The 10,739-nt window shown below is 42.8% G+C and overlaps 1 protein-coding gene across 1 annotated transcript; it reads left to right on the forward strand.

The window, feature by feature from the left end:
* The first annotated feature begins 2,927 nt into the window (after positions 1 to 2,927).
* LOC128461849 (synaptic vesicle glycoprotein 2A) lies at positions 2,928 to 10,539 on the forward strand. The gene is made up of 12 exons (XM_053446987.1): positions 2,928 to 3,537; positions 3,626 to 3,806; positions 4,580 to 4,731; positions 5,093 to 5,226; positions 5,339 to 5,428; positions 5,760 to 5,867; positions 6,431 to 6,519; positions 6,607 to 6,771; positions 6,862 to 6,995; positions 9,098 to 9,304; positions 9,397 to 9,556; positions 10,356 to 10,539. Exons 1-12 carry the CDS (start codon positions 2,928 to 2,930, stop codon positions 10,537 to 10,539), a joined length of 2,214 nt encoding a protein of 737 aa, XP_053302962.1.
* The last annotated feature ends 200 nt before the right edge of the window (positions 10,540 to 10,739 follow it).

Here is a 10,739-nt window from a genome sequence, read left to right on the forward strand (position 1 = left end):
GTGTGTGTGTGTGATTGTGAGAGTGAATGTGTGTTTTATGGCTTTAAAACCAAACCGCTCTGACGTGTTTTCTTGTTCGCTCACGGCTCCATATGCTGGTATTATTTTACCCAGGCCCGTGTGCCTGTGTTTTGGGAGCGATGGTGATTACAGGCCTGTAAGTGGCTCCGTCTGAGACATCATTAGTTTAGTCTCCCACAGTTTAGCCCGGACGACCAGACCTGGTGGGGCTCCGCCGGTCTGTGCCAGTAAATCTGCCTCGTCCTGCTGACACTGAGGGATTTGCGGCCTCGTGATGGGACTTGATATCCCAGTTAAAACTGAATGGAAACAAATGAACCACGTGTTGGTATTGAGCCGGATACGGATGGTGGCGTACTTCTAAGTAGATTTAGAGTTGAAGCGAGGAAGGACTACATTTACGTCCTGTTTTTGAGGATAGACACCAACAATTTTCTGTTAATGTTAAACAACGTGAGAATCTTTAGGTTTTAGACAGAATGGGTGATTTTAGCCTCTGAAATAATGGGATGGACCTCTATCACTATTTCCTCACATTTTACAAGATGAAAGGACCAATTGTTGATGAATAATTGGTTAAATACCCTAAAAAAATCAATGATCTCAACTCCCTTAAACATTAGCACTTCTTAAATTAGATCTCTGCTTTATAAAAAATTTGCCACTCATTTACAGACACTTGTTTTTGCATTATCTCCACCTTCAAGCAAACAAGGATGCGATTTTACTGGTGTCACCGATTGAATTCACTGTAGAGCAGAAGCCCCGAAGACAAATGTTCCAATTCACTGTGGAGGACAAGAAGGTTTTAGTCTCTTTTATATCTTCTTTAATCTTACTTTAAGGAGCTGATTAACATTAACTTCCTCTCCCTGGTCAATATTTAATGCTGAAACTCCCACGGAGGACACTCACAGTCATTTGTCCTAATTTGAAGATTTTAGAAAATTTTAAACTTAATAGCCCTTTATCTGTTATTACTCATGGTGGTTTTTTAAAGGCTCATATTGTTAAGCCAAAGTTACTGTCTAGTCTTAGTCCAAAAATTCATAAATAAATAAAAAGATAATGAAGGAGTTCAGTAATTCTCCATTGGATTTATATGCTTGGAGTTTAGAGATTCATTTTACAGAGAATAAAAGCTTGACATTTGAATGCAGGTAGAAGATTGGTGAACCCTGTGTCTGTGGACTTGTATTAAAGGCTTCATATCAACCTTTAAACATTTAAAGCTCCGTCATCTCTGTTAGAACCTGTCAGACCCGGTTCTGGCCACAGTGAGCTCTGCGGAGATGTTTCTCTCTAATCCTCTGTCTGTTGTTTCCCTGCGCCGCAAATTCAAAGTGACATGTTGTTTTATTCCACGCTGACCCGAGGCTCACAGAGTCTTAATACAGGAACATATGGATGTGGCTCTCACCACTGAACTGCACCAGTCAGGGGGTTTTAACAAGTGTTCTTCAGGATAAGTGTTTTTTTTCCCAAAGGGGAGATGTGACTCTGCAGCCGACTCGTAAAATGGACATCAATTTGTAGCGTCTTCTCAATTTCAAGCTTCAGTCGTTTTAGTGCGCATCGCCTCCACACCCGCAGTTGTTCACTTTTTCAATTAAGGAAGGTTTTATTTGATTAATCCACGACTTGAACTTTATTCGATAATGTTAGTGCAATATTTTTCAGACCTGACGTTGAAAGCCTGGGAACAGTCACAGATTTACAGTGTGGTGCAGGATCCTGTGAGCAGCCTGTAAACGACTTAATGAAGAGACGTCAACGTGCTTTATTGGATGAAAATATAAACAGCAAAGAGCTAGTGTCTCATCCTCTGTATCATTATCTCAGTAGCAGTAGATCTGAGTCACGGTGATGTGCTCTAGCTCTTTACCGTAAAACAAGGCATTAGGGGCACCTATGCAACAAGAGCATTACAAAAAAAAGCCTCACTGTGAAATCCTCGATTGTCCCTTCCTGTTTGTAAGTTACTGCTCCGTCCTTCTGTGACTCAGCAGAGAGCACATGCCGGGCAGATCTGGAAATGCAACAGGTGTAGTGTGGAAAAGCTTGTTTGGTTAGCTAGAGAATATAAATATCAGTTCAAAGACCGATTGGATGAGGCCGCAACAATATTAACATATAAAGTGCTTTGGCAGTTTTAGGGGGGGAGACCATTTTGTCTTGGAGATGCTGGGAGGGAAGTTCTTTTCCCACAATCAAGCAGTCAATCAGTAAAATATCCCAGGCTGTTTTAACCCTCCAAATCCCATTCTCATGAAGTGTGTAATTACGTTTTAAATAATTGCATTTAACGAGTGGAAAAACAAGAATGATCGGTTCAAACAAGACAATAGGGATGGACGTCAGGCTCCTTGATACAGACGTGTTAACTCACACCCTTTCTCATCGATATGTTCAATAAACATGGATGTTGCTTTGGGGAAGTTGTTTCTCTGTGCTGTCGTTTTTGAGTGTTGTGTGTTTTCCCTGACGTTTTGCATTTCTTCGTAGTCATTTTGTATCTCTCCGGTCACTTTGTGCTTCTTTGTTGTGATTGTCTTGCATCTCTTTGTGTCCTTCTTTCTGTGTTTTGCACTAATTTCAAATCAATTTCTTTGTGATTGTTTTGCGTCTCCTTTTGATACTTTGTGTCTTTTTGTGGATGTTTGATCAACTTTCCAACGAGAAGTGTTCATGGTTCACCAGAAATGTGTAGTGTTGCTTTTCCTCCACATGCCTCGATGATTTCAGAAACAAAACATAATTGACTACTTTCTATTTCCACTTTCTCTCTAGAAAAGAAAAGCCAGTTGTCAGTCGAGCTCTTCAGATCTCTGAGGTGTGTCCTGAGCGTTCAGGAGGCCTCTTCCCACCACCTTTGACCACCTTTGCGTCAACTGAACCTCTTTGAAATGGAGGAAGGCTACCAAAACCGGACTGCCTTCATTAAAGGTGCCAAAGACATTGCCAAAGAGGTCAAGCGGCAAGCCTCTAAGAAGGTTGGGCGCTCAGTGGATCGGGTGACCGACGAATACAGCAAGCGCTCCTACAGTCGCTTTGAAGAGGACGATGACGACGACTACCCAAGGGAGGGCAGCCAGGACGGAGGCTACTACCGCGGAGACAGCCAGGCGGCCAATGACGACGAGGGCGGCCACAGTGACTCCACAGAGGGCCACGATGAGGACGATGAGATCTACGAGGGCGAGTACCAAGGAATCCCCAGGGCCGAGTCGGGCAAAGGCAGCCTGGCTGGTGGGCCGGGCTCCGTGGATGCCGGCGCTCAGCAGTTCAAAGATGTCGCAGCGGCCGAGGCTGAGAGGAGGAAGGACCAAGAGGTGCTGGCTCAACAGTACGAGACCATTTTGCAAGAATGCGGTCACGGGAAGTTCCAGTGGACCCTGTACTTTGTGCTGGGGCTCGCTCTCATGGCCGATGGCGTTGAGATCTTCGTGGTCGGCTTCGTCCTCCCAAGTGCTGAGAAGGATATGTGCCTGTCTGAACCGAACAAGAGCATGCTGGGTAAGACACTTACAGGTTAATGTGTGATCATTGGGTTTCACCAAAAAAGATGAGTAACACTCACATTTGCATTGCTCTTTCCCCTCAGGTCTGATCGTATACTTCGGGATGATGGTGGGGGCTTTCCTCTGGGGGGCTCTGGCTGACCGGATAGGCCGTCGGCAGTCTCTCCTCATCTCGCTCTCCATCAACAGCATCTTCTCCTTCTTCTCCTCCTTCGTCCAGGGCTACAGCACCTTTCTGTTTTGCCGTCTCCTCTCAGGTGTCGGGTAATTGGAAAGATTTATTCTTCTTCCATCTGGGCCGTTTTTTTCTGATGTCTGACCTGTCAGCTGCGTCACTCTTTATATAGAGTATTCTGTATTGTATAGTATACTATACAATCTAGTAGGAAAACACAAAAATACAAAACTTGATTGACGCGATTACTTAACTATATAAATGTAAAATTTATTAAAACGAATTATTGAAATGTATATAGATTACCAGATTACTAAAATAAAAACAAATAAGTATTGTTAGACTATGGTTTAAAAAATGTATAACATTAGTAAAAACAGCAGCTTCTCTGGTGGAGCCCAGTGGCAAATTGAGATTCTGAAGTCGTTCCCCTCTGCTCTTAAATCAATCCCATTCCCTCTGAGCCTCTGTGAGTTAGTCTTTCCACCACAGCGATGGAGAATCACAAGTGAGGAGAAATCCAAAGTTACTTTAAAGCGTCGGTGACCAAATAAAACAAACCAGCGGAGTAGATTAAAGTTTGGAGGTTGGTGACTCGAGCGATGGTGCCTCCACTAAACCCTTGATTTGCTCTGACTCAGAAGAAGTAAGAGGCTCCCACCTGTGGTATGTGTCTGTCATGTCCATCATACAGTTATTTAAAGTAAACCAGTACCTGATGTTCTCAGCCTCTCTGGAAAACGTCAGGAAAAGGTCTGGGATTCAGTGCATGTCTGAAAGCAGGTCAATGTGACAACCTGAACTCTGTATGCATGTCTGGATTTGTTCTGCTCCTGGCTCAGTTGGTGTCTCATCTTTGCAGGATCGGTGGATCGATTCCCATCGTGTTTTCCTACTATTCTGAATTCCTGTCCCAAGAAAAGCGCGGCGAGCACCTCAGTTGGCTCTGCATGTTCTGGATGATCGGGGGAATATACGCATCGGCTATGGCCTGGGCTATTATCCCACATTACGGTGAGTCCGGTCACACGTCACTGAAATGATAAGGTTTACGGTTGGCTACTTCTGCACTGATCCAAACTGGCTGATCCTCATCCTTTCTGACACTTAAATCACAGACATGGAAGTGGTGTCAATCTTAAAGGAAAGGACTAATAGGAATATTTCCCAGAATGTCAGAGTATATTCTTTGAAATGTATCTTTATTATATCTGGTCTTGGCAGCAGATGGTAGGAAAAGGCAGGTTCGAGTTCATTTGTGGGCAAACGTCTGTCCACAGACCCGTTGCTACATGAAGATCGACAGTCTGACCTTCTCCGTTATGGACTGAGGTGTAATAAGTTCTGAGCGTTGCTTTGTTTCTGTCTCCTTCAGGATGGAGTTTCCAGATGGGCTCGGCGTACCAGTTCCATAGCTGGCGTGTGTTTGTGTTAGTGTGCGCTTTTCCGTCTGTTGCCGCCATCGCCACCCTCAGCGTCGTGCCAGAGAGCCCACGCTTCTACTTGGAGGTCAGCGGATGTGTTAGCCCCTCGCTGGCAGTTGTCGCCGCCTGTGCTCATATAACAAGGCTCCTAAAAAACAAATCAATGAAATGTGCTGTATGACCTTTTCCTCACACAGAACGGCAAACACGACGAGGGCTGGATGATTCTGAAGCAAGTTCACGACACAAACATGAGAGCGAAGGGACACCCAGAGAAGGTGTTTTCTGTAAGTATACCACGGCAGACATGAAACTTCTCTCCTGGGACCTACCTAATGTGCTTTCCTTAAAATCACCGAACAATAATGGAGCCTCACAGCAGGAAATCCAAACAGAGTTTTCAGGACTGTACATTTATGGGGGAATAAAACAGAATAGCTAAACAGAGTTTGTGATGAAAGGGCTCATGTGTAACCTTATTATAAGGTACATGGAGAAAATGTCTCTTTTACTTTGATGCCCAAACAAAAAAAGCAGCAGGAGAGCAAACCCACTGGAAAGCTCAGTGGCTACAAAACCATGACATCTGGTTGAGTGACTTTTTCTCCTTCATCCCAGGTCACCACCATCAAGACGGTGAAGCAGATTGACGAGTTGACGGACACTGGCACCGACACTCCGGTTTGGAAACGCTACAGACTGAAGATTATCAGCCTCTCCCAACAGGTGAGTGAGGCTGAGGGAGGAAAACAAATACAATGCTGTTGGAAAGGAAGGGGTATTTATTTAGATGCAATGTACAGAATCACCACTAGTTGTTTCTTAATCCAACACACATGGTCCTTTAAAACGGAATTAGGTAAAACTAACGAATACGTGTATGTTTGACTAAATCAATGGCATTGGTTTTACCTTTGCATTTGGTTTTCATACATTTAAACTTGTTCAGTGCCTGATTTTAATTTGCATCCAGCCTACATCTTCTTCTGAATCTGCTACTGTACCGCCTACCTAACGCCTACTGAGAAAAGCCTCGACAATAAGTACATAGTTTAGAGCTTTTTTTTTGTGGAAATTATAAAAAAACCTGCATGGCTATTATGTTGCAAATGCTAATGTATATTCATAAAGAGGATTCTAGCTTTGCAAGTTGCATATTTCAGCTCAGGAATAACAAAGAAAAATCACATTGTATAATTAAAGTAAGAGCTTCAGTGTCATTCGATGAACCGTACATTTATTTATAGTTTGAATCAGGTCTTCCTCACCTTCCTGTTCACATGTTTCAGATCCGGCAAAACATCCTCGCCTGCTTCAGCCCTGAATACAAGCGGACTACCTTCATGCTCATGGCCGTTTGGTTCACCATGTCCTTCAGGTAAACTAGAGACTCATAGAATCTTTGCTGCTTCATGGTCACTATTGATTCTCACTCGATTCCGTTCTCGACAACTCAACTCCGCAGCTACTACGGCCTGACGGTGTGGTTCCCGGACATGATCAAGTACATCCAGAAGCAGGAGTATGATTTAAAGACAAAGACCTTCACCAAGGAACGAGTGGAGCATGTCACTTTTAATTTCACACTGGAAAACCAAGTGCATAGCCAGGGACACTACTTCAATGACAAGTGAGTGCGGTATTATTAGATATAATACCACTACACATACAAATGTGCAGACATGACACTAAAGCTGGATTTTATTTTCCTGTTCTCCAGGTTCCTCAACCTGAAGATGAAATCCATGGTGTTTGAAGACTCTGTGTTTGAGGAGTGCTACTTCGAGGACATCACCTCCACACACACCCTGTTCAAAAACTGCACCTTCATTGCAAGCTTGTTCTACAACACAGGTAAATACCAATGGAAATACAGCATTAATTAGAACTTTAATTCAATTAATGGTTACGTTTTGCGATTGATTTTTTAATTTAAGGTTTTTTAATTTAATTTGAGCTCAAGTTTTAAACACAGATTCTAATTCTCACAATTTAAATTGATTCCAGCTTGAATATGAATTCAGAACCATTTCATTTTAGCTTTAAAGGTTAAAAACAAAAAAAGAACTTTGAGCAGCTCAGCAGGTCTGTCGCCATAGAAACACTGTGATGCTAGTATCCCCTGGTTACGCTGCTGCAGGGCTGTTACCGTAGCAACGTAAACAAATTAATAAAACAGATATTTGGAAGGCGGAGCGATTTGATTGGATGTGAAACAGAGCTTTGAAAAACAGATGTGAAGAATAAATCAACTGGATGCTTAGATCCAAAGCTTTTTATGATACTGAACAGACCAATGTCCACATATAGATTTGTCTTATGTCTCAGTGTCAGTGTCCTCTACACGGTACCTGCTGATCTAACGAGTAATTTTATTATAATATACAAAAAATAGCAATAAGTAAGAACTTTGTCTTACACTCTTGTTTTGTCTAAATGCGTTTTTGAATATGCTTTTGTTTTTGACTCTTAGTTAGGTCTTCTTTAGTATCTATAGTTCATTGACATGTGATCTGTCCCTGTACACAAACATGCACTGAAAAGATGGATGTAGTGACAGAAGCCTTGAAGATAATTCTGTTATGTCCAAGCTGTATTCAGAGGGGTAAATGGACTGCTTTTATTAAGTGCTTCTAGTCCTAACAACCTCTCAAAGCACTTGACGTCACGTTCACCCACTCACACACAAACAGCTTCTCTACGCAGCACTTTTCTACCGCACATTATTCACTCTACGTCGGAACAGTTGCAATTTAGGGTTTAATGTCTTGCCCGAGGACACTGGCATACGGACCGGAGGAGCTGGAGATCAAACCCTATACCTCCTTATCCAAGGCCGTGGTCGCTGGTGTGTTTTTGGTGTGTGGTCTTGATTTTCTGCTTATGAGCCATTAAATCAACATGTCCGATTCCAATCTGGGAAACACATCTGAGGAACTGGAAAACTCTTCCACGTAGCTCTCCCTCCAGTTCTAAGCTTTCACAGATTTTTAGTTTTGAATCTGAACATCTCCGGTCCAACAATCACAGCCGCACTAACTTCTCATCCCTGCAGCCACAGATACATTATTCTGCATCCAAACTTTTATGATCGTTCAGCACTTTTTTTTATGCCAGACTCTCTTTAATAAAACCAGTTGTGGTTATTGGAAGCAGTTTCAGCAGAATATGTAATCAGGCTGTTTTCAGCGGCAGCAGACAGTGAGGTATAAACAGAGTAAGATCGAGGAGAAGTAGTTTGACCTCTCCTGACCTTCTCTGTTGCTTTCCTGATTCACTGTATATTTAAAGATACTGCAGGAGCTAAAATGATGAAGTAGTTTAATCTGTTTTTATGTTTAGAACTTTGATGAGAAACAGATGCTGACAGAAGATCAGTTGTGCGGTGGTTTGTATGTCCTGGCTGCTTCTGCAGGGAGATGATTTGTATGCCTTCTTCTCGCCCTTTAGGAAAAGTAGTCATTGATGCAAGTATGAGGTTTGGTTTCAGAAGTTGGGGGGAAAAGCACTGAAGTCACAAAATAAACCATGAAACCAGCAGATACCAAGTGAATCTTTAAAGGAGACTTATTCTGCTCAAATTCAGATTCATAAATTAACTTTGTGTTGTTACTTGCATAGGTTGACATGCTCTAATGTTCTAATGTTCAGGAAACATACCACTTCCCTCATAATGTCAGTTACTGCAGCTCCTCTTTTCCTCATCTGTCCGAAACACTTGGTTTTTGCTGCTGTCTCTTATGAAGCCCAGTCTACTGTGATTGGTCAACCACTTCCAGCAAGTGAAGGAAATATCTGCCTCCCCTTTATACTGTTGGGGGGGGGTGCTAGTCCTGCATTGTGCAGATGTGGGGATGTTTATTTATCAGCTTCCACAAAGACTTATACATATTTTCTAATCCTTAGATTTAATATTACAAAGTATTAACACATTTTTTCTCCCTTTCTTTCATCAGATTTGTTCAAGTACAGGATGGAAAACTGCAAACTGCTCAACAGCACGTTCCTCCACAACAAGGAGGGCTGCATGCTCGACTTCAGCGACGACTTCAACAACGCCTACATGATCTACTTCGTCAACTTCCTCGGCACACTGGCAGTCCTGCCTGGCAACATCGTGTCGGCTCTATTAATGGACAAGATTGGTCGTTTGCGGATGTTGGGTGAGTAAATCGAAATCCCTGCAGGATCGTCACACTGCACCCGTAGAGGCCATTCAACCTAATGTCACCGTGCTTCCTCTCTCTCTGAACAGCGGGATCCAGTGTCATTTCTTGCATCAGCTGTTTCTTCCTGATGTTCGGCAGCAGTGAGTCGGGGATGATCGCTCTCCTGTGTCTGTTCGGGGGCATCAGCATCGCCTCGTGGAACGCCCTGGATGTGATCACAGTGGAGCTCTACCCCTCGGATAAAAGGTGACGTGACAGCAGCTTTTTCCCACTGAGAAGATCTCATCCTGTGACTTCACAGCAGCAGCTACCTGTCTGTAATTCACATTTAAACAATAGATGTGGCAGTTATTTCTTTTAATTATGTTTTCATTTTGAATTATTTGAATTTAACGTAGGTTTTTATTAGTCATGCTGATGTTGTCCTAACAATATATACATTTATTTTATTGTATTTCTATTTCTGTTATATTGAATATATATTATAGAGTTATTTATGATCTCCCACCTGAGAAGCATTTATGTCCATTCAAGTCTGGTTTTTAAACTTACTTGTGGACTAATACGTCACATGTTATGTTACTATGCATATCTTTAATACGGCTAACAACATGGAAACTGGATGATTTAAATGTCAGTCTGAAGATGACTGAGGCTTTTAATTAGATTTGCTTCAGACTGGAGCCAGAGTCCATTTCATGTTTCATTGATCATTTATTTATAGGTTCTGCTTTTGAGTAAAATATCCCTTGGTGACTCCTGGTAGCATGTTTACCACTACAACAACACCATCTGATGAATTAGTTTTAACAGATCGTTTTATTTAACTACTTGGTTACACACTTCTTATATTATTGCTGTAAATATAAGTTTATGTGATTTAATTTCTCTCCGACTGTTTATTCATTTTTACAACAAAGAGGTTGTTTCAGCAGAAATGTGGAAAAATCCTCTTCAGACACACACTGATGACAGATCAGATTAACAGTATTGTTAAAACATTTCCCCTGTGTTTCTCCCTCTCTTCTTGTCTTCTTGTCTGCAGGTGCACGGCGTTTGGCTTCCTGAATGCTCTCTGCAAGCTGGCGGCCGTACTGGGAATCAGCATCTTCCAGTCCTTCGTCGGCATCACCAAGGCCGTGCCCATCATCTTTGCTGCCGGCGCGCTCGCTGCAGGTAGTTTCCTTGCAACCAAGTTGCCTGAAACGAGAGGCCAAGTGTTGCAGTAAAGCAGGTGACCAGCAGTGGGCAGGAGAGTAGAGCTGGAGTGCGTTTGACCACTAGAGCCCAAACCTTCCTGAGAGCTTCAGCTGCTGCCCATCACACACCAACAGACTGCCCCCCCTACCCGCCCAACCCCCCCATTGTAAGCCCAGAATCCTCTGAAATATGGATCGCGTCTTTCAAAGTCCCAACAGACCCACAGAGA

Source organism: Pleuronectes platessa, chromosome 18, assembly GCF_947347685.1.
Source record: "Pleuronectes platessa chromosome 18, fPlePla1.1, whole genome shotgun sequence".
Taxonomy (NCBI): Eukaryota; Metazoa; Chordata; class Actinopteri; order Pleuronectiformes; family Pleuronectidae; genus Pleuronectes; species Pleuronectes platessa.

Coding starts and splice junctions, on each gene's coding strand:
- LOC128461849 (XM_053446987.1), top strand. CDS start 2,928: ATGGAGGAAGGCTACCAAAACCGGACTGCCTTCATTAAAGGTGCCAAA. Junction 3,538..3,625: donor ACCGAACAAGAGCATGCTGG/GTAAGACACTTA, acceptor CTTTCCCCTCAG/GTCTGATCGTATACTTCGGG. Junction 9,557..10,355: donor CTCTACCCCTCGGATAAAAG/GTGACGTGACAG, acceptor TCTTGTCTGCAG/GTGCACGGCGTTTGGCTTCC.